Source organism: Sus scrofa, chromosome 12 (genome assembly GCF_054392235.1).
Source record: "Sus scrofa isolate SSC_HxYL_T2T_F1_AM1 chromosome 12, Sscrofa_HxYL_maternal_Yorkshire_Landrace_v2.0, whole genome shotgun sequence".
In the NCBI taxonomy this organism is placed as follows: domain Eukaryota; kingdom Metazoa; phylum Chordata; class Mammalia; order Artiodactyla; family Suidae; genus Sus; species Sus scrofa.
This window is the reverse complement of record NC_139394.1, coordinates 27,114,219-27,138,730: the sequence shown is the minus strand read 5'-3', so window position 1 is coordinate 27,138,730 and position 24,512 is coordinate 27,114,219. Positions and strand designations below refer to the sequence as shown.

The following is a 24,512-nucleotide window of genomic DNA, read 5'->3' as shown; positions in this document are numbered from 1 at the left end:
CTAGATTCAATTAATTTAATAAAATAGAATATACATAGAGATTCTGCACAAACGTATTGCTTTCTCCCAACAGCTCCTGGTGTCGGGAACCTCAGCTTCCCTGGGCCTCTCTCCCTCTGCCTGGAGCCAGGGTGGCCAGGGCTGCTGCTTCTAACGCTCCAGAAATTCTGCTTGCAGGTGCCCAGCGCCACTGAGGCAGGGGGAGGGCCTCCTTGGTGTCCATATGGAACGTTTTTCAGGAATAGAGCCCAGGAGGAGGAGCTAGGATTTGGCACCCAGTGGAGAAGGTGAGTGGAGGGCGGGGGCAGGACTCAGGGGTCCAGGTCTGCTGGGTCAGAGGATAAACCAGAGAGACTCAGCACGTCTTTCTTTGGGGAGGGCGAGGCAGCCATGCTGTCGGGAGGGCCGGAGGCCGAGGGATCCTTGGAGTCGCTGGATGGAGCCCTCCGCCGGAGGCAGACGCCAGGGCTGGGTGGGGGCCGAGGGCCCTGGCTCTCTGGGGGGTCTATGGAGATACTGGGCGGGCTGAGTTTCTTCTTGGGCCGGCTCCCAGGTCCCCCAAGAGGCTGACCCCCGAGGCTAGAGGGGCCGGGACCCAGGCGGGGTTGGGAGCCACTGTCCAGGCAGCTGACAGCGATGGAATGCCTCCTCTGTTCATCCAGCCAGGATGGAGGCCGTCGGGGGCAGCTCTGGGCCTCCACGCTGTAGCATTTCTTTAGGTCCCTCGGGGATGGGGCTTCTTCCTGGCCGCCCACCGGCAGGAGGTCTCCTGAAATCCAGCTCAGCTCCGTGTCCAGCTCTAAGCTGCTTCTGGTGTCTGGTGGGCCCTCGTCCCGGGCGGGTTCCGGGCCTGGGCAGGGGGCTGCCGGGGGCATGTGCTTCGAGATCTTGCTCTGGCTGCGGGAGTGCGGTGGCGCCTGGGGGCTGGGGCGGCCCCAGAAGGAGGAGGCCCGGGCCAGCGGCGGCGGGGCGGGCCCTTTCACCTCCGACAGCAGGTCTTCCCTGCTGCCCAGGCCCTGCACGTCCAGGGAATCCGTCCTTATTGCTGCCTGGATGGGTCGGGAAAGCGGGGAAGGGCTCAGCGGGGCTTCCTCTCCCCAGTGAACTGTCCCACTTGGCAGCCCCTCCTCCCCCTCCATGGAGCTGAAGGACCACCCTAAGCAGAGGTAGCAGGTTCTGCTCTTGTTGGGAGATGGGGAACCACATGCCGTCTGACCGCTATCATCCACGGTGCCCCTACGCCCACCCCCAGGCCGGCAGGAACCGCTCAGTACAGCTCCCAACCCCTGCCATCCAAGAAAGCACTGGGCCAGCTCTGCTCCCCAGCTGGCTTCTGCCCGCCTCCCAGCCTCGACCCAGGCTATTTCTGTGTCCTTAAATACCCTCTCTGAATGGAAGGCACCCCTTGACTTTATGGGCTCCGTGATTTAGGGCCTGACTCTTTCCTCCTGGGCACCCTGCTGCACACACACACGTGCACCCTGCACACTGCCGCCACAATGGCCCGATGGGGTGTAGGTCTCCACTATTACACCATGAGCTCCAGACAGCAGGGGCTGTCTCATTTGTTCATGTCCCCAGTGACTGACACATAGGGGCGGCTCCGTGAATATTTTCTGAAAGGATGAGGGCTGTGCCGGCTCCCCAGATGTACTGGATGGAGCAGTTTCTGATGTGGCCATCCCAGCACGAGAGGCACACACAGCACGGGCAGTGGCCTGGGCACAGTGGCAGAGGTTGGGGGGGGGCGCAGACGAGCCTAACCTGGCTACAGGAGCCTCTGCTCTGTGCCCCCCAAGTGTGGGCTCTGGAAGGGGGGCCCTGGGCTTGGCCAAAAGGGGAGACCACCTAAAATGTGCCTCATGCCCCTCAGCTAGGTCTAGAAGTACAGAGGCTCGGGAGGCAGCTTTGGGCCTTGGACAGCGAGTCCAGCCACCTGGGTTCTACCTCCAACTTGACATGCATCCCTGGGCAAGCATGGCCCCCTCAGGTCTCTGGGCCTCCTCTGTGAAATAAGCAAGGGGGTGCAGATTTTCAAAGGGCACAGGCCACTTCTGCTTTGCCCAGAACTGTGTCCTTGGTACCTAGAACTCAGTCTGGCACATCACTGGCACACAAACATTTGCCGAGAGAATGCAAAACCCATCACCAAGAGCCTAGGGTTCCCAGCCCCGGCCCACACCCACCCTCTACCCCTGCTCACCTGGCGCCTGAGGGGCCTCTGAGCCAAAGGGGAACGGCCGGGCGGGGGCAGTTTGGGGATGGTGACCCAGGTGGGGGCACCGTGGGGCTGGAGCAGAAGGGGGGCATCTTTGGGAAGCTGCAGGATGTAGCTGGTGTCTGCTGGCTGGGAGTGAACAGACAGGATGGAGCCTGTGAGGGGAGGGAGAAGAGTGAGAGAACTGGAGGGTCAGTGTGCCGAGTCCCGAGTCCCCGCGAGTCCCTCTCGTCCACTCTCTCCACTGAGCCCCGCCCCTGTCGGGGCCTCTAGTCTCACACCCCACCCCCACTCTGGATCAAAAGCCACCCCTCTCAGGCTGGGGGCTCCCCAGAGCTAGGAGAGACTCCTTTGGCCCCCTCGGCATCCCCACTTCCCAAGGGCTGGGTGGAGCTTAGGCAAGGATGGGATCTCCCAGCGGAAGCCGAACCCACCCGCCTCCAGTCTTGGTACCTGACTGAGCTTTGGGGAGCCCCCAGCCCCTGTGTCCCAGGGACCCCTCGGCAGTGCTCCCATCCCGGCACATGTAGCTGTCGTTGGGCAGAGAGTGTGTCCGGCTGACCCCAGCCTTGCGCACAGTCAGCAGATCTGGTCCCAACAGGATGGGCACCTCCTCAGGGTGGGACTCCATCTGCAACCGGAGGGAAGTGGGAGGGAGAGGGAGCACCCCGATTGGGTAACTGAGGCTGAGTCTGGCCACAGAAACCAGAAGCCCTTCCCCCCGCCCTGGCCCCTCCCTGGACCAGGTGGCGATGGGATGAGTGTGGTCAGGGAGAAGGGACAGACACACGGATGAGCCCTCCATACAGAGAGGGGAAGGGGGTGGGAGGATACCCCGCCCCCTAGAAAACCATTCATACGGCATGACCTTGGCATGTCCCAGGGGGGATGGCAGAGGAGCGAGGGGGTGTCCAAAGGAGGAGAGCAGCCCCCAGCCCCCAGCCCCCAGCCCCCAGCCCTGCAGGCGGCCCAAGAGCTCATTGTCAAGGGCCCCTGGAGAGGCTCGGAAGCTGTCCAGTGGAGAGGTGAAAGCTAAAAGCAGCTCCCCCATCCCAATTGCTGTGCTGGGGCTGAGGGGGGGATTGGGAAGTGGGGGAGGACCTTCCCAAAGATCAGGGTCAGATGAGGCAGCCCCAAACTGCCTGCAGAACAGAGGCTGTGTCGCCATCTAGTTCCTTAAGGTGGCCCCAGCACCCAGCCCTAGAGAAGGGCTGGGTTGATAGGAGTTGAATGACAGAGGAACACTGAGGGGGATGTCATAGCTGGCTCACCTACCTGTCTCCTCCCTGCCCCCCTTTAATTAATTACACAGTGATTCTGGCAGGTGAGGTGGCGGGGAGCAAGGCCTGGGTCCCATGGACTCCGGTCCTCCTTTAGGGGACAGACTGGGGATGGGAGTGTGTCCTTTGAATGTATTTCAAAGGAAGGCAGTAACGCAGCCATTGACCCCAGCTGGAGGGAGACAAGGTTTGTTCCCGAGAGATTTCTCCATCACTCAGTCTGTTGCGGTTCACAAAGAGGCTGTGGGGTCCTGTCTCCACAAAGATCCAGCCAGTTAAGTAGCCCCAGCAAGCCTGAGTGTGGCTGTGTCGGAAAATGGTCTGGATCCTTACGCTTCCTGGCTCAGTCCCAGGCTCCACTTCTGCCAGCCCCACTCCAAGCGCCCCTAGCCTGTGGTCAAGGCCCTGCCCTAGCAGAGCCCTGTCCCTTCTTATGTCCCCAAAGGAGGAGGAAGGCAGGGAGGAAGGGGCTGCTCACAGTCAGATGGGGACAGGGAGCTGGGCAAGGGGGGGAGAAGCTGTCAGAACACAAAGAAGCCCCCCAGGACATGGGGACACATAGGGACAGTGACAAGGGAGACAGGGACGGCCCCCAGGTAGAGAAGGGCATGGTAGTGGCAGCAGAGATGTGGCTCTCACCCACTATGTGGTGGTGAATGGCTCATGTTGGGGGGGGGGTGCTGAGAGGGGGAGGGCTGGCTTGCACAGGGCTCCAAATACAGAGACTGACTCTGCATCCAGACAGGCCCTTTGGTCAGCTGTGCTGCAGGATGACCCCTCTGTGGGTTTTGTTTTGTTTTGTTTTGTTTTTTCGGTCTTTTCCAGGGCCACGCCCACAGCATATGGAGGTTCCCAGGCTAGGGGTCTAATCGGAGCTGCAGCCACTGGCCTACACCGCAGCCACAGCAACGTGGGATCCAAGCCGCATCTGTGACCTACACACCACAGCTCACGGCCACACCGGATCCTTAACCCACTGAGCGAGGCCAGGGATCGAACCCGCAACCTCATTGTTCCTAGTCGGATTCATTCACCACTGAGCCATGATGGGAATTCCCATGATGCCTCTGTTTTTGAGCTCTGTCACTCCTCGGTGTCTGGATTAACCCTTTCACAACTGCCACCCCTAGGCTCTTCTGGGCAAGGCCTCCATTTCATCCGATCGAATTTCATTGTCCCCCGTGGGGGACCCGAAAGACCGAGCAAAGCCTGGGGCACTAAGGGCGCCTCTGGGTGGGACCCGGTGGCAGAGCGAGAGGAGGAGAGGGATCTGGAGCCCTGCAGCCAGCCCAGCCCCTGGAGAGGCTGGCGGAGCAGTGAGGGGCTGTGTGTATGTACATTGCTCTCCAGGGCACTAAGTAAGAGTGTGTGAGTGTCATCAGGCAAAGAGTCATCCGTCAGAGCTAGAGAGCAGGGCGGTTCAGACACAACCTCTGACGTCAGAGACAGAGCCTCCATCTCAGCTAGAGGGATCTAGACAGGGAGAGAGATGATCAGGCATAAGAAACCAGGACAGGGCACACTCTCGAGTGTGCACACACACACATGCACACGTGCACGCACACAGACACGCACACGCGCACACATCACACAGAGCTCCTCTTCCCCGTTCACCAAGCATAAGGAAAAAAGGCCCCCCTTCTCTCTCCCCACCCCTTTGCCAAGAAAACTGAGAGCGCCTCCCCTCCCCCCCAACCCCCACTCCAAACCCCTGCTCTGATCAGGGAGGCTGCGCAGGCACCAAAGAGCCAGAGCAAACAGTGACAAAGCGAGGAGACACAGAAACACATTCTAAAGATGCCCCAGGAATCTTACAGCCCCTCCCACACTACCACCACCCAGGGAGGGAGCAGGGAGCGGGCAGGGTTTCTGACTCTCAGAAAGAAGATACCAGGAAAAAAAAAAAAAAAAAATGAAGAAAGGCCAGCAAAGCGCCTCTCTGCTCCCAGCACAGACAGAGCAGCGTGGGGGGCGCTGGGGACAAAGCTGCCAACCTGACAAGTGCTTTCTGCCTATTCTTTCTGCTTGCAAAAAAGCCTGGCAGGACTTGGCCTGCCCCCAGATTCAGGCATCTCCCCTCCCAGGTCCTCCCCCGCCTATCCTCTCCTGCTGAGGTTCTGGGAGAGGCTCTCCTCCCGCTGGCCTGAATTGGCTACACTCTGGTGGGCCACCGCACCATCTGGCTGGCTCACCTGGGATCGGCAGGCAGGCTTCTATGCCTGCAGGACCCTGGGGGAGAGTGGGGCCACGCCTCCCAGATGAGCTGACTGCCAGGTCACCTTCTGAACACATGCTCTTCTCCCCCAGCACCTTTCCCCATGAGCTTCCTTCAGGATGGGAGGCCTCGGGAAGGGACGCGCTCTGCACTGACCATTCTAAGGTCATTGCCGGGTTCAGATCCTCATAGCCTATCTGAGACTGAATCCCGACAAGGGGTCAGGAACCACAGAGGCAAGGTTCCTTCCGATTTGAGGATCACTGTCCATTTCTTTGCATCAGGCCACAGGTGTCCCAGGGGCCGGGAGCCTGCTTGCCTGCCCCAGCAGCCATCAGGGCCCACAGAATGCTAGGCTTTCTACCTCCAGCTGACACCTGTCTCTGTGCTTCCACCCTGGGCTTTGTTGTTGCTGTTGTCTTTTTAGGGCCGCACCTGTGGAGGTTCTCATGCTAGGGGTCTAATCGGAGCTGTAGCTGTCGGCCTACACCTCAGCCACAGCAATGACAGATCCGAGCCAAGTCTGCAACCTACAGCACAGCTCATGGCAATGCTGGATCCTTAACCCACTGAGCAAGGCCAGGGATTGAACTTGCAACCTCATGGTTCCTAGTCAGATTCGTTTCCGCTATACCACGACAGGAACTCCAACCCTGGGCTTTCTTGCAGTCCCTGACCTAGGGGACGTGTTGGTGGGGTGCACCTCCAGGTGGAGGGCATCGAAGGCAGCCAGACAGGTGCCAAGGGTAGAAGGAAGAGGATGCCAGAAAGCAGAGGACCATGCTGAGATGCTGTGGAAGGGGCAGAGCTTGGGGAGGAGCCAAGTCCTATTGCAGATCCAAGTCCCCAGAAGCCCCTCCCAGCTGGAAGCCTCGCATCCCCTCTCAGGACCAGGTCAGAAGCCACTGGCTACTGACAGCACTCGTCAATGCCCAGTGGGTTCCATAGATTAAAAAAACCACCAAACAGAGGACTGGGGGGAGGGCCTTGGACATGGAGAAGAAGCAGCCCACGGCCTAAGATGTGTCCCTCAGTGGGTGTCCTGGCCACCTGCTCTCTCCCCCAAAGCCCCTCTCCCCTGGCTCTGGCATCTCACTTCCTGAACCCCTAAGGTCCATTGACAACCATCTTCAGCTCCATCCTCCTTTTCCCTTCCAGGTTCTTGCTCGCAGTTGCCCTCTCCAACCTCCCCACCTCCATCTAGCCTCCCTCGGAAGGGCAACCTCAGCATCCTTATCTTCCAACTCCGAGTTCCTGAGGTTGATCTCAGCCAGAAGAACCCCTGGCTGCCTCCTGCCAAGCCCAAAGCGCCACTGAGGCCCCGAGGCTGTTCTTTCCCCAGATACCCAGTGGGCAGGAAACACCCCCGCTTCCCCAGAAGCATGGCACAGCATGGCACAGCCCAGCACAGTCAGGGGAAGGGACACAGCACGGGAACACGGTAACCTGTGGGTCGGAGCCGCCCGGGCTGCGGGCGGGAGGGAAGGCAGAGGGCTGGCCCCCTGGGCCTGCCAGCTCGTCCATCAGCTTCAGCTCCCCGTCCAGGGAGCCCTGGATCATCAGGGATATGGTGTCAAACAGCTGTCCGTCCTGGGGAGGACGCGCCCATAAGGGGAGCCAGAGAGTCAGGGGAGCAGGGGTCAGGGGAGCAGTGATGGGGACGTGTCGTGGCAGGGGATCGAGAAGAGGCACAGAGAGAGAAAGAGGTCACACGCGTGCGTGCCCCCCCCCGACACCCACAGAACAACAAAGACACAGAGAACGAGAGCGGATGGAGAAGATGGGGAAGGGAGGTGTGGGCAGAGGAAGGAAACGTGGGAGACGGAAGATGAGAAGAGCCCACAGGGAGAGAGGGAGGAGGAAAAAGAAGATCGCGGCCAAGGACCGAGAGATGGAATTAGGCAGGTGGAAGGGCAGGGAAGGAAAGGGGTTTGGCAACATCGGGCAAGGGTAAGAAAGAAACAGGAAGGAAACAGAAAACAGCCTTGAACCTAAGAGCCAGGAAAGGCGCGTCCAGGCCAGGCTGGAGGCACCGGGACAGATGTGCCAGTGGCTTGTTGGCCCCGTGCCTCGAGTGTGGGCAGCAGCCTCTGGGGACAGGCAGGGGCCTGCTCGCTCCTCTGCATCCAGGCAGGAGGGTCAGAACGATTCAGGAGACCTGAAGTCTGCTTGCTGCCCGCTCCCTGTACGTGACCCACCACTGAGCACCCATGCCACCCGTCTCCATCCCACACCCTCTCCAGGGGGTGTTTGTGGGGAGGGTTGCTTACCATGGGGTGCTCCAGGGAGAAGTGGGAGGCTGCTCCAGCACGGGCCGCGGCTTCCGGGGCCCCAGGCTTGGGGCTGCCGGGGCTGTCGGGACCGTCGACCCCAGGCCAGAGGAAGGGGCTGCCCAGCGGTGAGGGGGGCTGGGGGCTGAGGGTCTTCATCTCCAGCTCCAGCTCAGCCTCCAGCTCGGCCTCCTCCTTGGCCTCCTTGTTGCTCTCCTCCAGGTGCTTCATCAGCACGGCAATCACCACGTTGACTAGCACAAACTGGGCTGTCAGCACGAAGGACACGAAGTAGATCGGGGAGATGACAGTGTTGTAGCAGGTGGACTCCTGGTCGCAGTCCCGGAGGGTGTCCTGGGGAGGCGGGTTAGAGGGGTGAGGCCGGGAGGGCAGGGGACAGACAGAGCCGGCCCCGGGGAAATCAGGGCCACCCGGGGCCATGGGGCTTGGCAGCGGGAGAAGGAAGGGCAGGAGGAGGGCGTTACAGTGTCCTGGGGGCAGAAGAGCATGTGGGGGGGGTAGTTCCAGAGTGTTCCGGTATGTGGTAGGGACGGTCACACGCTTTGATTCACATGCAACTTGTCCTGAACTAAGACGGGGGTCGGGGGGCGGGGGCTGTCTCCTTTGGGACAGAGCCAGCCCTGGGAGGGACCTCGCCGCCGCCACGGGCTCTCACCTTCATGATGCCGTTCCAGTTGTCACCTGTGGATACTCGGAAGAGGGTTAAGAAAGCCATGCCAAAGTTCCGGAAGGTGGCATGCCGGCCCAGGCCCTCGCAGGGGTGTGTCTCGTCACACTCTGGAAGAGGAGGGAAGGGGAGAGGGGCCCGAGTTAGTCCAGGGCCCCTGGGTCTGCAGCCCTGGCTCCTCCGCCCTCCCTACCCCAACTCACCCAGGTCTCCAAAGAGCTCCACGCCCAGAGCTGCAAAGATGAAAAACAACAACATGAAGAGAAGTCCCAGGTTCCCCACCTGGAAAAGAGGAAAAGAAATGGAAAAGGTGCCACTGGATCTCCTGGCCAGCTTCCCTGAGCCCCCGCCCCTGGGGAGAGCACCCTCTCCTCCCCGAGAGGACCCTTCCCACCCACCCTCGCCTCCCAGCTACCTGGGGCAGGGCCTGCATCACTGTGTCCAGCAGCGCCCGCATGCCCACAGCCATCTTCAGCAGCTTTAGCACTGCAGAACAGGACAATGTCGTGAGCTGGCCCCTCTGGGTCCCGGGTCACACAGCAGGTGGAGCGGGGCCAGAGCCGGGGCTGGGGCTGGTGGGATGGCCAGCCCCAGCCAGCCAGGCTGCCGTGGCTTCACCCCCTCCCCCGGCCCAGCCCCCAGCCTTCCCCTTTGGCAGAGGCTGGAAGAAAGGCCCACGGGAATCCACACCCACCTGGTCCCTAGCCAGGCAGAGCTGACCCCTGCTCTCTCCCCCGGGGCAGGTCCCCCTCGGAGGGTGGCTGGGGTAGGCAGGCAGCCAGGCACTGACCTCGGGCAATACGCAGCACCCTCATGATGCGGATGATGGTGGGGTTGATGGGCAGGGAGGCGTTGACCTCGATCTCCTCCAGCGTGATGCCCATGATGGACAGCAGCACGATGGCCAGGTCCAGCTGGTTCCACCTGAAAGCCCAGGACACAGCTCCCTGAGGGGGGCACGGCAGAGGAGGGGGCAGCTGTGACAACACAAGTGGCACGTTCTCAGCCACAGAAAAGAGGGTGGAGGAGTTCCCGTCGTGGCGCAGTGGTTAACGAATCCGACTAGGAACCATGAGGTTGCAGGTTCGATCCCTGGCCTTGCTCAGTGGGTTAAAGATCTGGCGTTGCTGTGAGCTGTGGTGTAGGTCGCAGACGCAGCTCAGATCCTGTGTTGCTGTGACTGTGGCGTAGGCCAGCGGCTACGGCTCTGATTGGACCCCTAGCCTGGGAACCTCCATATGCCATGGGAGCAGCCCAAGAAATGGCAAAAAGACAAAAAAAAAAAAAAAAAAGAAAAAGAAAAAGAAAAAAGAAAAGACGGTGAAGGTCAGCCGGTCCAGCCTTCCCATCCTGCAAAGAAGGTGTGGCTTATCTATGGTCACACAACCAGCGGGGGAGCACAGGTGGGGCTAGGACTTTAGCTCAAGGGCCTCGGCTTTTTGTTTTCATTTATTTGCTTTTCAATCGAGCACTCACGTGGTATTTTCTCTGTGCCAGCACTATTTGAAAGACTTTTCAGATAGGAACTCACAGTCTTCACAACTCTATGATGTAAATACAGTTATTTCCCGTTTTTTTTTTTGTTGTTTGGTTTTTTTTTTTTTAGGGTCACACCCGCGGCACATGGAGGTTCCCAGGCTAGGGGTCTCATCGGAGCCATAGCTGCTGGCCTATGCTAGAATGACAGCAATGCAGCATTCGAGCTGCATCTGTGACCTACACAGCTCACGGCAACACCAGATCCTTAACCCACTGAGCGTGGCCAGGGATAGAACTTGCATCATCATGGTTCCTAGTCAGATCTGTTTCCACTGCGCCACAATGAGAACTCCTATTTCCCATTTTATGGATGAGGAAACTGAGGCACAGAGAGATTAAGTAACTTACCCAGGATTGTCAGCTTCTAAGTGGTGGAGCCAGGATTCAAAACTGGTCCAGGCAGTCTGGCTCCAGGCTAGGCCTTACTGCTTTCCAGCTGTCAGTGTCCCCAGGCCCTGTCTGGCCAAGATCCCTTCCTCCCCTTCCATTTCCCAGGTCCTGGATACGCCCCCAGCCCCCACCCCACCATCAGCCCTGGGTGGGTCTCAGAAGCTGAACCTTGGGACTCAAGAAAGATCTTCAGGCCCTAGATCCTTCCGGGAGCTCCCAGGAGACATGGCGTTTCTCCCGATCCTTGGCTCCCCTTCCCCTCTCTGTTACCTGTCTTGGAAGAACCGTCGGAAGCCAAAGGCCACCAGTTTGAAAACTGACTCCAAGACAAAGATGACAGTGAAGATGTAGTTGCAGATCTTCAGAGCCTCATCCAGGATCTGGCAGGGATGGGGGCAAGATGCAGTCCTTAAGGCCTAGGGCCGATGCCTGCCCTGACCCCTCGCAACACCTCCCAGATTTGGGAGACATAGGGAGAGTCTATGGGGACTTTTCCTCCCTGCGCCCGCCGTGATGGGCGACACGTGGCCGCCACTCTAGGATACTGTTGGGTTCTCATTTACATGCAGGATCCAGACATCGTGTTAAAGGATCTCTCTCCTTTGGAGATGGTGAGATCATGAGAGAATGTGCTGGAAGGCACAGAATGCTAGAACTGGAAGGGGCCTTTCACATTACCAATTCAATGTCCCCATTTTACAGATGGAAAAACTGAGGCTCGAAGAGCAGCCGACGGAGGCTGACTTGGTGAGTGGCAAGATCACAGGTGAGCTTTGCAACTGGACGTTCACTAGAATCTAAACTCCAGAAGGGCAGGCGACAGTCTGCCCTCTTTTACCCTCAAAGGTCCAGAGCCCAACACTGAGTAGGCACTCCATGAATATCTGCTGGGTGGAGAAACCAGGTCCTCCACTTCCTAGCTGTGTGACCTTGGTCAAGTCAGCTAACCTCTCTGAGCCTCAGTGTTCTCACCTGTAAAACCAAGAGGAGACCCACCCCCAGAGGTGGACGCCCTGTAGGGTGCCCAGCGCTCCCCTGAGGGGTCCCGGCTCAGGTCGGGTTCGCCTCGTGGCTGGAGGTGGGACCAGATGGCCAGTCACCTGCTCCTACCTGGGGCTGCTGGTAGTGCTCCATGGCCATGGTGACCACGTTCAGCCCAATGACACCGGTGATGAAGAGATCCAGGTAGTGGCTGGTACACAGGTGGTGGACGAGGAGCCGGAAGCGGGGGTAGTCCGAGTAGTAGGGTTTGCACTGGGCTTCTGGTGGGGGGGCAGTAGGGGAACACAGCAGCCATCGGGCCCTGCCCCTGTGCTCCTCCACCCACATTCCCCCCACCCCCACCCCCCAGCCGCCAGCCTCTACTGCCAGAGCTGAAACATTCCAGCGTCATCAGCATCCTCGCCCTCCGCACGCCGCCCTTTCGGGGAGGGGGGCAGCTCTCTTGGTGTCTCCCCTCCAAGCATTTGTTCTACTGGCTGCAGTTGGTTGCAGAGGGGGTCAGGACATGCAGAGCTTCCCACCCACATTAGACGCCAGGTGAGCGCCCTCCCCGAGGCAGCCTCCCAAATCCACCAGCCCCTCGGTGACACCCTCGACCCGGTGTTCTGCAGCGAGGCCAGATCAATAGATGAAAACAACGGGTCTCATTGGGCTCAGCGGAAGCTCCATCAATGGAGAGGGGAAGGTTCTTGCTCCCTCACCGAGCTCAGCCTCTGGCGGGGAGCAAAGATTACACAGAGCTGGGATTTGGAGATAAAACCGGAGATTGGAAATTGGACATCTTCTTGGCTGGCTGCACTGACCGGCTCAGAGGGCCTCCGGGGGGTGGGCAGGGCCTGGGCCTCCTGAACCCTCGCGTGGGGGAGGGCAGAGGGGAGGCCGCAGGGCTCTGCACCAGCCCCGCCAGGAGGACTCACCCAGTTTCTAATGAGGCAGTGCCCAGCCTGCTCCCGGGCCAGGGCAGCTTCACCTGCAGGCTGGGCTGGAAGCACTGTCTGAGATCTGTCAGAGGCATATTTCTCTTGTAATTAGTGAACCACTTTGTTATGAAAATCACAGTGACAGAAGGTTGACCTACTATGCAGGCAGAACGAATCTGGGAGCAGACGATTTCAAGGGGCCCCTCCTCCGGGTGTGAGGAAAGGCCAGGCCAAGTTGGGGATACATGTCATCCGAGGTGCTTGACAGATTGGGCCCCCAGCAGCCACAAAGAAAGAAGAGGCTCCCCACGGGGAGGCTTGGGGTAGCCTCAGGTCCCAGACAGCTCTTCCCCCTCAGGAAGTCTAGGGCGGAAGCCAGCCAGCCAGGGCTGCAGCCTCTGAGGCCCATGCCAGGGGCGGCAGGAAGCTTTGGGCTCAGGCCAGCTCGGCTCTAACTCTCCTCTCCCATGCAGGATCATTTAACAGAGAGGTAAACTGAGGCAGGGAGCGGCCTGGGGTGGGCCCCCACCAAAGGCCGGAGGAAGAAGAGTACCCAAGAAGCTCTATGTTCAGCCTCACCAGATGCCACGCTCCAGCATCAGCCCTGAGGTCTGGATAACCAAGTGACACAAAGTCCCCGGGGTTCTGGGGCACCAAAGGGTGCCTTAGGCCATATTTTTGTTTCCAGAGATGGGCCAGCCAACCGTGACTCTGTTTTCTCAGGCGGCCCTCCCGGCCCCCAGGAGGACAGGGGTGGAGAGGCCAGGGACCGGGGACAACGTGACGCCACGGGTCATCCACACGGCGATGCGATCTTGGAGGGTGGACCGGGTGAGCTGGCCTCTTGCTTCCTTCCTTGAGTACCCACAAGAACCAGAGGGCGCTAGTCGCCCAGCGTTGCCTTAGCAGCCGGAACTCTTTCTCTGCATTAATCTCCATAAGTGCCGAGCGCACCCGATCCCATTATGCTAAAATATGAATGGAGAATTAACTAAAATGTTTGAATACAATTCGGTTAGAAGAAGCGGCTCCTTATTAGCCCCATTATTAGCTGAGACAATGCAGAGGAGAGGTTGGGATGAGTCTCCCCCACCTCCCCCGTCACCCCAGTCTGACTGTGTAGGCAGCCCCAGGCCACAGGGAGCTGCCACCGCCACCACCTCCCAGCCTTGCTCTAGGAGTCAGAGGAGCCGGTGGCCGGGGATTCAGCCAGCGACCCTCCTCCAAGAAGCCCAGAGGGTGGGACGACTCAGGCAGGGCATCCGTTCATAGCGACCGGTCCCAGGCCCTTGAGGTCTGAACAAATGTCCCTCTACCCTTGCCCCGATCCCAGACCAGCAGGTGCCAAGACTGCCTGAACTCCCCGCCCAAGTCCCTCACCAGCTGCCGGGTGGGTTTAGCGTTTGCCCAAAGGCTTTCAATGTTGGGCTCTGGGTGATGCCACCCCCTTGTTGCTCCTGGGACCTCAGTTCTACCGGCAAACATGTGAGCTCAGAGAAGAAAGTGAGACCCCCCTGGGAGGAGCCTGGGTGAGTCTGCTACTCCAAGAGCTCCAGCTATGACCCAGGAGGGGCTACGACCAGCAGTCACGGGCACGTTGGCAGCCCTAGCCCCCACCACTTTGCCTCCCACCAGTATGAGCTGCCTTGGGCAGAGAAAATTCCAGAGTCAGACAGTGGGGAGAAGGGCACCCCCAGGACTGCCCAGCCCCCAGATAGGGGCAGGAGCAGAGCAGAGGTGCAGGAGGGGGTGCGAGGCTGTGGGTGAGAGCTACAGGCACAGTTAGTGGGGATGGCTGGGAGCCCGAGGCAGAGGGTTTGCACAGGAGTGGCGGGAGTAGGAGGAAGGCAGGGGTCACTCCCAGGGACACAGGCCCCCACGACAGAGGCCACACCTTCAGCTGCTGTAGCCAGGGCTAATCAGTGGGTCTCGGTGGAAAGAGAGCGGATAAGTGGAGACAGAGGCCAAGGGGAGGGAAGCTGGTGCTGGAGGCTGAGTTATCACTTGGGGCTGAGCTGTTCCCCGGCAGCCCCATCTCTCCCTCCACCTGGAAACTGGGCCGGACCAGGTGTCTGGTCAGGCCCATTCCCCTGATGATCAAGGACTCTTCTCTTCTGCCTTTCCCTGGTCTGGTTGCTCCACTCCTGCGGGGGGCAGCACAGGGTGGGAGTGGTGCTAAAGGGCAGTATGGTGCATGTGCAGCCCCGGATTCCAGCAGCTCAGACGAGTGGATGTGACTACATCCCCATCGCACTGCTGGGTAGACCATTGTGCCAGCCTCACCACCCCTGTGAGCTGATTGGAGATGCAGATGCTCAGATCCCACCCTGGACCACTCTGTGAGAATTTCTAAGGTGGGACTCAGGAATTTGTGTATTCATTTTTTGGGGGGGGGGTGGGCTGTACCCATGGCAGGTAGAAATTCCCAGGCCAGGGACTGAATCTGCACGACCGCAGTGACCTGAGCCACAGCAGTGACAATGCCGGATCCTTAACTGCTAGGTCACCAGGGAACTCCGGGAAATGTGATATGTCCTCTGAGTGGTTCTTAGGCACAGTGAAGTTTGAAAAGCTCTAGTATTGACCGCACAGCACATGGGGTTTGGGAAAGAGGGATGGGGTGATCTGAGCCCTAGTTTGGGGTCTCTGAGTCTTCATCACTTACTCGGAAGGTAAGACACTATTATAACCAGTGAACATTGCTGCCTGTGCCAACAGGAACATGGCAGAATGTCCCTGGGGGTGGGGTGGGGGGCAGAGTGAGAGTCCTGAGAGTGTTTAGCATTAAGTGGGTGTGTCAGGAGATGGTCTGGGGGCCGTGAGAATCGGCATGTGTGGATCCTTGTGGGGAAGGCTCTGTGGGCCAGCCCCATGCCAGGGTGGTATGTTGGTGTGAGTGTGTATATGGACTTTCACAGCCTAAAGAGTAGGTGAACCCATAAGGGAAAAGTGCAGCCCCCCCCATTCCCTAACACATCAGGAATGCACAGTACAGCCTAAATGAGACGCAGGACCGGGACCACCCTGACACAAAGCAGGTGGAGCCTCCAGCACTCCCCATCAAGGCCAAACATCATAGCTCAGCACCATGGGGCCGGGAGACATCGACCCACCCAGGGCCTCAGGGATGACCTGTCAAATAAATAGCAGCCCAGGTAGCCCAGGACCCACAGGTAGCATCTGCTGGGGTCTGGCTCCTCGGGGATGCGGAAAAGCAGAGAAGAATACGGCCTGTGGTTCCCAGCCTGGAGTCCCATGTCCTCAGCAGCCTGAGGAGGCAGCCACGTGGGGGTCCTTCCGTTCTTTTCAATATTTCTGTTTCTTTCTTTTCTTTTCTTTTTTGTCTTTTTTAGGGCCGCACCCGCAGCACATGGAGGTTCCCAGGCTCGGGGTTGAATCGGAGCTATAGCCACCGGCCTACACCACAGCCACAGCAAGGCCAGATCTGAGCCACGTCTGCAAACCTACACCACAGCTCACAGCAATGCCGGATCCTTAACCCACTGAGCAAGGCCAGGGGTCAAACCCACAACCTCATGGTTTCTAGTCAGATTCATTTCCGCTGCGCCACAACAGGAACGCCTCAATATTTCTAAAAGCTTAAAAGAAATCATACATATGCCTGTGCTAAGACCCCACAGACTAATTTAATGGCAAAATGGTCTTTCTTTGCTGTCATTCAGTGTGAAACCTTCTGCCGCTCAGAAGCTCTGATTAGCAATTAGATGTGCCTTTGATTAGTAAAAACGGTGACACAAAGTCTCAATTGAAGTGCTCTCGACTTCAAAGACAGTCTTTTAAAAATGTGGGGTCTGTTGGAGGAGAAGATAAGGGGAGCCCTTCGGGATTAATGGGTTGGGAACCACCGGGTGGAGACATCAGAGGGTGTAACATGGCCCCATCATTGGGTCACAGATTCTCCAAACCTCTGAACCTCTGTCAGGGGGCCGCGTTGGGAGAGCAGGGGCCGGAGGACCAGGGGAGGGCAGGCAGAACCAGGACAGCCTTCCCAGTGACACGGCTCTTGAAAAGAATGACCCAAGTCACCTCCAAATCTTTTGGGGGGAGAAGCTTGTGGCCAACTCAGGCCTTTGATTCCCAATTCCTGCTGTTTGTCGCGATGACGTGGCCACCGCGATTACTTGACTATTAATGAGTCTGTTCAATTATTCACTGTTACATTTTTAAAACAAATCCTTTCCCTCTCTGCTCGTCTCATCCTGCTCGCCTGGATCAAAGTCTCCCCTTCAGACACAAGGAGACAGGAGAGATTTGCAGCTCTAATCACCGAAGGGTGTGACCCGGGAAGAGGGCAGGAGTGGGAAGAGGCAGGGGCAGGGGGTGCTAGGGGCTTGGGCCCTGGAAGCCTGGCCAGACAAGGAGGGTCCATCCAGGGTAGTCGGATAGAGTTGGGGGGCTAAGGCCCTCACCTCCTGTCCAACTAGCACAGGCCTAGAGGATGCCAAGGAGCCCGGCATCCAGGGACCCTCACCCTGAGGGGACAGAACCAGTGAGCCATGGAGAGGGAGCAAAGAGGACGGCCCGCACGCATGAGGGGGGCCTGGAGGCAGGTGAGGCCTGACCACCCAGGCCCACACTCTGGAACCCATAACCCCAGACGCAGTACCTGGCGCCGCGCTGGCGGAGCTGCCGGAAGCAATTACATCGTCCAGCATTAGATCTAAAAGAACGAAACATGACATTGGTCACTGGCCAGACCAGGTGGGCTGGGCAGGGCCCCCTCAGCAGCTGGCTCCTCCTGGGCTCCACCCCTCACTCTGCCTATAATAGGGTGGGGGGGTCCTTGAGGAAGCTGAGCTAGTGGGGCTTGTCAGGGTCACAGGGGGGCAGGGAGTCGGAGGCATGGGGAGGGGCAGGAAGCCTGTGATCAGAACAGAGGGCCACTCCTACCGGCACTGCGGCCTCAGCAGCACCCGAGATGGCTGCAGACCCCAGAAGGGGAGCCAGCTGGTCAGGCAGGGCCACAAGGGCCTCCTGCCAACAAAGAGTTCCATCTGCAGGTGTCCTGCCAGGAAGGCAGACTGCAAGGAGGGGCAGGCGGAGCAGGGGTGGGAGTATGGTTGCTGGGGGCAGTGCACCTGCTCAGCCTCAGCCGTCCACTGGGAGCCAAGACGGGACCCCCACCCCAGAGCGTCTGTCCAGGGGCCAGGGATCCCGCACCGCTGGCCTGGAGCAGCGCCCCATCTCACAGGAGCAGGAGCTCTGTCCCGCCCTCAGCCACCCCACATGCCCCCACACCCCTCCCCTTGCTCCAGGTGCCCTCACAGGGAACAGGAGATAGAGCCAGGGCTGCAGGGCACACGGCAGCCCCCGACCCGCTGGGGAGTACTCACATTTCAACAACCCAAAGGGAAAACTCAGAGCACCGCGCACCTCTTATCATCGGCGTAAGGAAGGCGGTTTATGAAAGGGTGGAGAGAGGAGGGGAAACCCGCAGACCAAACAGAGACAGACACACAAAGGCTCAGAGAAACCCACACATAAGTCACTTAGAGAGACGTGGGCAGTGACTGAGAGAGAGTCACACAGACTGTCGAGCACCAGACAGACAGGCAGGAGCCCAGAAGACGGGGATGGGAGCCAAGGGCAGACACACCTGGAGACGCACAGGGAAACAACGGGACCCGCACGCCTATCAGCCCGGGTGGGTGTCCTCCCTGGAATCTGGGCGTCTTTCGCTTAGTTTCAGCCCACCCCTGGTGTCAGAGCATGAGGAGGGACGGGGACGGGAGGTGGGGTGAGGGGTGCAATGACAAGAGATGTTGATCGCCGGTAAGGGGCTGAAAGGTCTAAGGCCGGAGTGTCATGAGCTTAGGGTTCTTGTGACCTCAGACCTTCCCTGAGCTGGGAGAGGTTTTTGGTTTTTGTGTTGTAACTGCTTGGCCAAAAAAATATAACAGTCACGAAGCCAGAGAGTTCTGCTGGAGACAGGGAGAAAAGGGGGGGGGTCCTGAGATTTGCTCAGGCCACCGTCCATCTGTAGGTTCTGCCGAGGCCTTGCCCAGCAGCTACAGACGCTGGGCAGCCACAGGTTGAAGATGCTTGCTGGCCAGCCCTGGGGCAGGCCAGGCTGGCACCTGGGCTAAGCCCAGGGTCCCTGGACACTGGCAGGGGGCAAAGCAGCAGGATTTTCATCTGAAGAGGCCCCTCTCTGAGTTGAGCTGGGAGGGGCCGTGCATCAGCTACCACGTGGCATCATCTGGGGAGCACGATGCTGAGACCGGGAGCCCCACGGGGGGCGGGGGTAGCTCCCCTGCCCCCCGCCCCGAGGGCTGGATGGGGCTGCTTCATGCAGGCTCTAAAGGCTGACATGCTCTCCGGGGGGGAGGAGGTGGGGAAGGGGGTGGGAGCCTCTTCTCCCAGCCCCCCGCCCCAGCCCCTGGCCCACTACGGTCTCAAGGCCAAGGTCAAGCACGACTCAGAGAGATGTGGAAAGACTACCGACCAGCCATCTGCTTCTCCTTACTCCTTCTCTTTTTCTCCAATCTCCGGAGACGCTTCTCCTCCCGCCGCCGGGCCTCCTCCTCTTCCTGGTGCTGCCGACACTTGTGGAAATTCTCCACCACCACGCCCACAAACATGTTCAGGACAAAGAAGGCCACAATGAGCAGGAACGAGATGAAGTACAGCAGCATCCAGGGGTTGTGGTTCATGATGGGCTGGCAGGGAGTAGGAAGGACAGGGGGAGACATCAGCCCGAGGGTACCTGTCACAGGGACTGCCCCACGGCCCGGGGTTCCTTAAGACAGGGCCCACACACTCAGTGGCACAGACCCAGCAGATGGTATAGAGCGAATGATGCGGGCGTGGTGTTAGGCAGTAGGGAGGGGCTAGGACTGTGGCAAAGCAGAGAGTGGACGTTCTCGCCAAAAGGAGCGGCTGCATCTTGGCTTTAGCGGACTGCTGCCCCTCAGGAAACGTAAGCCCAGGGTTCCCAGATCTTTGGTCTTCTCCCGAACAGGCCTCAGTCTGGATGTGCATGTGAAATGTGTCAAGTTTTTATTGTGTACCACTAATTCAAAAGAATTGCAATATGTTGCAAGCCAATGAAACATGCCCAGATGGGCCCTTAGGCCACCCCGTGACAGCCTCGGCCCTTAGGAGGTGATGCCTCTCGGATGCCGTCTTGGAACCTGCCCTGCTGCCTTTCTGTCCAGTGCCTGTCCCTGTCACCGCTAGAGGTGGCCCACGGTGAGTGACCTGAGCCCACAGATGGATCCTGCCTGCTTCAGCCCTACCTGCTGGTCCACGCCGACAGCATCCAGTCCGTCGTACATGATATCCACCCAGCCATCCTTAGAGGCCAGCACGAACAGGGACATTAGGGCCTGAGAACAAGGGGACCAAAGGGCCATTTGAAACTCAGGATGTGTGGCCAAGCCACTTACCACCTCCCCTCCCAGAGCATCTCCTGGCAGTCGCTCAGGGACCTAGGCCTTCAGAGGCGAGGCTGGAGTCACACTCCAGGCCCCAGGAGGGCGCTCTGTCCTAAGGCTCCACAGCCGCGATGAGGCCAGAGGAGCTGTGGGAGGTGACCGCCAGCAGGTAGAGCAAGGGACCCCAGGGTCTTGGAAATCCAGAAACCCAAACCTGGGTGGGGCAGGGAAACAAGGCAGCAAAACTGAGTGGGCTCTTTCATTTTTCTCCATCTCTATTTCTTTTTTCTTTTTTTTTTTTTTTTGTCTTTTCTGCTATCTCTTGGGCCGCTGCCACGGCATATGAAGGTTCCCAGGCTAGGGGTTGAATCGGAACTGTAGCCACCGGCCTACGCCAGAGCCACAGCAACGTGGGATCCGAGCCGCATCTGCGACCTACACCACAGCTCACGGCAACGCCGGATCATTAACCCACTGAGCAAGGGCAGGGACCGAACCCGCAACCTCATGGTTCCTAGTCGGATTCGTTAACTACTGCGCCATGACGGGAACTCCCTCCATCTCTGTTTCTGTGAATGTGGAGTGAGAAAAAGAACTGTCTTGACAATATGGCTGTTTCCTGGTACCAGGCGAAGCAAAGAGACACGTCGTCTCACTGCATCCTCGCTGCCCCCTGCCAAGGAGGTACCCTTAGGACCCATTCACTAGACCCGCAAGCCCAGTTGCCCCGCACACATCATTCAGCCTGGACTTGCATCCTCTCCAGACTCCGGCCACCACACCCACCTCCACCTCGGAGCCGGGGGCTCACCTGGCCAAGGTTGTCAAAGTTGTACTTGTGCCGGACCCACCGGTAACTGGCCTCAGCACAGTCGGACTTGTTAGTGATGTTCCTGGTGTCCTCGCCCTGGCACACGAAGAACTTCCCTTTGAAGAGCTGAACACACACAGACCCGGAGACAGAGAGGAGTGAGCTGTGAGCACAGGGAGCCCACCCCAGCCCCCGGGGGCCTAAGCGATCCCAGCACACCCTGGGTGAGGACCAGGTGCTCGGTCAAGTGAGGGAAACGCTGATGGGGGGCACCTCCCCTACAGGCACCCCTTCCTCTGAGCTCCTTGGAGCAGAGGCCCTGGTCCGCAGAAGGGCACTGGGAGAGGGTGGGAGGAGGGGAGACAGTCATTCATTTTGGTTTTTTGTCCTTTTTTTTAGGGCCACACTCATGGCATATGGAGGTTCCCAGGCTAGGGGTCCAATCGGAGCTGTAGCGGCCGGCCTACACTACAGCCACAGTGATTCAGGATCCGAGCCATGTCTTCGACCTACAACACAGCTCACAGCAACACTGGATCCTTAACCCACTGAGCGAGGCCAGGGATCGAACTCGCATCCTCATCCTCATCCTTCTCACGACAGGAGCTCCCGTCATTCATTTTCTATCAAGGGGGAAGCCAGAGTTTCTCCAGTGGGGTCCCTTGATCAGCAGCATTGGCATCAGCTGGGAATGTGCTAGAAATATAAATTCTCAGGGCCACCCCAGACCCGCTGACTCAGACACTCTGGGGAGGTCCGAGGGATCTGGTTTAATGGGGTGGGGGGAGCCTTGGTATTATGGACCCCACCTAACAGATGAGGAAAACTGAGACTCAGAGAGGGAGACTTACTCACTAAGGTCATACAACCAGAAGCGGGCAGAAAAGGGGCTGGAACCCAGGTCTTTCTGACAGAAAACTCACCCTCATTTTAGAGCAGACCAGGCAATGACTGTGGGGAAGGGATTTGAGGGGCAGGAGGCCTAAGGAGGCCGGGAAGTAAGAGAAGGGCAGGGGCCCTGGGTGTGCTGAGAGGCAGCGCACAGCCTTGGACAGCTAGCCTGGCCTCTGGAGCGAATTCGAGGAAACCCAAGAATAGCTCCCTCCCCAGGGCAGAGTGGATACCCCCAGGAAGCCAAAAGAAGGGAGAGGGTGGGGCTGGCCACCCTGCTGGCCCCACAGCCAGCAGTCTGAGACATCTGGAGCACGGGCCGGGGGTGCTCTGGAAGCCCAGGGTAGAGGGGCTCCCCTGGCTCCTGGAGGCGCCTGCTGAATCCTGCAGGCAGCTCCCTTTCTTTTTCCTCCAAAGCCAAGTTCCCTCCCTGGGCCAGAGGCCAAGTTTCCCCAGCAGCCCCCACTTCCTGCCTCGTCTGGGGTCTGCACCCGCCTGCCTGCCTGCCTGCCTGCCAGCTCGCTGCTAACCTGGCCCAGCTGTCTGGGCCCTGGATTCCCAGGTCTGGCCTGCAGCCCACGGGCTCCAGCAGGGAAGGGAGGGAGGGGATCCCCGAGCAGACCGTGGGCCAGGGCCAGGGTCTGGGTTTGGAGCACAGTGCACGGTGCGCAAAGGGGCAGAACAGCACCAGCAGAAGCCCCTCAGAGGCCCTCTCCCTTTTGGGGCCTCTTCTAGACTCCCAGTTTTCTGCAAAACGCCCAGGAGGCAAAGAGGCTTGAGGCCCTGGGTTTCCAGAGAAGCACTCCTATTCATTCCTTTCTGGGAAAAGGATGGCAGCATCCAGGGGCCAAGAGAAAAGCCACTCTTCAGGCTTCTGCTGACAGCTGGTCCCGGACCCCCACAAACCTGCACCCCCAGGATGCCAAAAATGATGAAGAAGGCACAACAGATGACCACAATGTTGCCAATGGGCTTCAGCGAGGACATCAGCGTTTCCACCACCAGCTTCAGCCCTTGTGCCCGGCTGATCACCCTGGGAAGGGAGGGAGGGCGCGGGGGTAAGAGGGGTTCCCGGTGCAGACACTCCCTTGCCCCTCGCCCTGCTTGCCACCCCCTCCCACCTTGGCTCCCTGGTCCGCATCCTGGGCTCTAGTGGAGGGAGGAGGTTGACAGTCTGGGCGCATCAGGCAGACACCCCACCACCACCCCCGCCCTCACACCTCCATCGCCACTTCCAGGATGTCAGAGTATTAAGTGATGGGGTCGGGGTGGTGACTCAACCCAGGGATGCAGTGTGTTGTGAGGGCAGGCAGGGAGGGAAGGGGTGGGGAGGCGGGTTCTCACAGCCAGGGAAACCTCACTAGTCAGTGTCAGTCCCACCCACGTCCACGGCTCAAGGGAATCTTTGACTCTAGGGCAGGGGGCAGGCTGATTGCCTTATGGGGGAGGCTTTCCTCAAAGGGCAGATCCCCTGCTAGAGGTGTTACCTGGGGGGTCGTCCCCGGGGGACGGGGATGGTAAAGAGGGGGGAAGGGGGAAACAAGAGTCTGTCCCACGGGGGATCAAGAGTTCCCCCTGAGGGTACCACCCAAGGGAGAGCTGCGGCTGAAGGCTATGGGGGCCCTTGTCTTGGGCTCTGCAGGAGTATGTCGCGTGATGGGGGGGTCACCAAGCAGGGGTGCTGCTGGAGGGAGACTACTGGGGGCTATAGTTAAACTAAATGAGAAGTAATGCCTGGAGCCGGAGACAGGGTTCCCTGTGGGCGTTCCAGGCAGGAAGCAGGGGCAGGTGGGGTGCTGGCTACTGGGGGCACCTGAGCGGGCGCAGGGTCCGCAGGAGTCGCAGCACGCGCAGCATGCCCAGGATCTTGGTGCCGCTGTCCGAGACCATGGACACCAGGATGTCGATGATGGAAATGAGCACGAGTAGCCCGTCCAGCACGTTCCAGCTGCTGCGCAGGTAGGCCTGCTCCCCGAAGCACCAGCCCAGCGCCACTACCTGGGGATGCCTGCGTGTCACCAGCACTGCCGGCTCCCTGCAGTCCCCAGCCCTGCCTTCCCTTTGCGGCCCATCTTCTCCCCCCCATCCCCGCACTGGAAGCCCGATGGCTCCAAACCAATGCCACCCCCCCTCCCATCACCTTCACTGTCATCTCGGCCAGAAAGACGGCGGTGAAGACGTAATTGGAGAGGGTCAGGAAGATGCGTTCCTGTAAGTGAGAGCAGACGGGTGTTGCCCACGGGGACCCTCTTCTTGGGCCAGGTCTGCTCTGCACACAGAAGCCAGGAACTGCCTCTGATGTTTGACTCAGCACGACCCCCCCCCCCTTTTCCCAACAAGGTAGACAATCTCCTCTCCGCTCCGCACCCCCCGCTTCTCTCCCAGGCACACACACGCATGCACGCATGCGCACACGCGCACACACGCGCACATGGCTGGTGTCAGCTCCTGACTCATTTGCAGCTCTGTGGACAGACCTACTGAACAGAACTGCCCCCACCTCCCAGAGGGGCCTAGAGGGAAAAGAGATCCCCACTACAGTGCTGCCCTCTGAGCTCCACCTCTCAGGCCCTATTCGCCGATGCCTTTCTTGAAACTGGAGCAGGAGTTAGCTCCATCCCTTGATGCCCCCATCCTGCTCTCCTCTCTGCTCCACGCACGGGCTTTCCTGCTGTGTGCCCCAGAAACAGAGCCGCAGGCCAAGCTGGGGGCCTGAATACAGGCTGTGCGTCCCCGGGCACCGTATTTATGCCAGGCAGAGGGTGAGGCGGGCCAGGAAAGAAGGCAACCCGATCCCCTGATAATCTGTGGGCTGATGCCATCGCTGGGTGGCCGAGAGAGGGGTGGAGAGAGCTGGAGAGGCAGCAGGCAAAGCGTGAGTGTCAGAGGGA

At 59.3% G+C, this 24,512-nt stretch overlaps 1 protein-coding gene across 24 annotated transcripts in view; it reads right to left on the bottom strand.

Moving 5' to 3' along the window:
* The window catches only part of CACNA1G (calcium voltage-gated channel subunit alpha1 G), a 68,714-nt gene continuing 44,202 nt past the window's right edge, over window positions 1-24,512 (bottom strand). For 2 of the 24 annotated variants that reach the window (XM_021067187.2, XM_021067188.2), the window contains 18 exons: window positions 23,762-23,830; window positions 23,435-23,619; window positions 22,528-22,654; window positions 20,731-20,856; window positions 19,782-19,871; window positions 18,989-19,202; window positions 11,711-11,862; window positions 10,871-10,980; window positions 9,462-9,595; window positions 9,087-9,157; window positions 8,875-8,953; window positions 8,660-8,781; window positions 7,984-8,337; window positions 7,160-7,303; window positions 4,837-4,971; window positions 2,672-2,849; window positions 2,204-2,373; window positions 1-1,049 (listed from right to left, as the gene is read on the bottom strand). In XM_021067187.2, the coding sequence (XP_020922846.2) occupies window positions 312-1,049; window positions 2,204-2,373; window positions 2,672-2,849; window positions 4,837-4,971; window positions 7,160-7,303; window positions 7,984-8,337; window positions 8,660-8,781; window positions 8,875-8,953; window positions 9,087-9,157; window positions 9,462-9,595; window positions 10,871-10,980; window positions 11,711-11,862; window positions 18,989-19,202; window positions 19,782-19,871; window positions 20,731-20,856; window positions 22,528-22,654; window positions 23,435-23,619; window positions 23,762-23,830 (3,198 nt within the window). In that variant the 3' untranslated portion in view covers window positions 1-311. Of the gene's footprint in view, window positions 1,050-2,203; window positions 2,374-2,671; window positions 2,850-4,836; window positions 4,972-7,159; window positions 7,304-7,983; window positions 8,338-8,659; window positions 8,782-8,874; window positions 8,954-9,086; window positions 9,158-9,461; window positions 9,596-10,870; window positions 10,981-11,710; window positions 11,863-17,149; window positions 17,204-18,988; window positions 19,203-19,781; window positions 19,872-20,730; window positions 20,857-22,527; window positions 22,655-23,434; window positions 23,620-23,761; window positions 23,831-24,512 lie in introns of all 24 variants that reach the window. The other 22 variants (XM_021067170.2, XM_084984777.1, XM_084984776.1 and 19 more) reach the window with 14 other exon arrangements.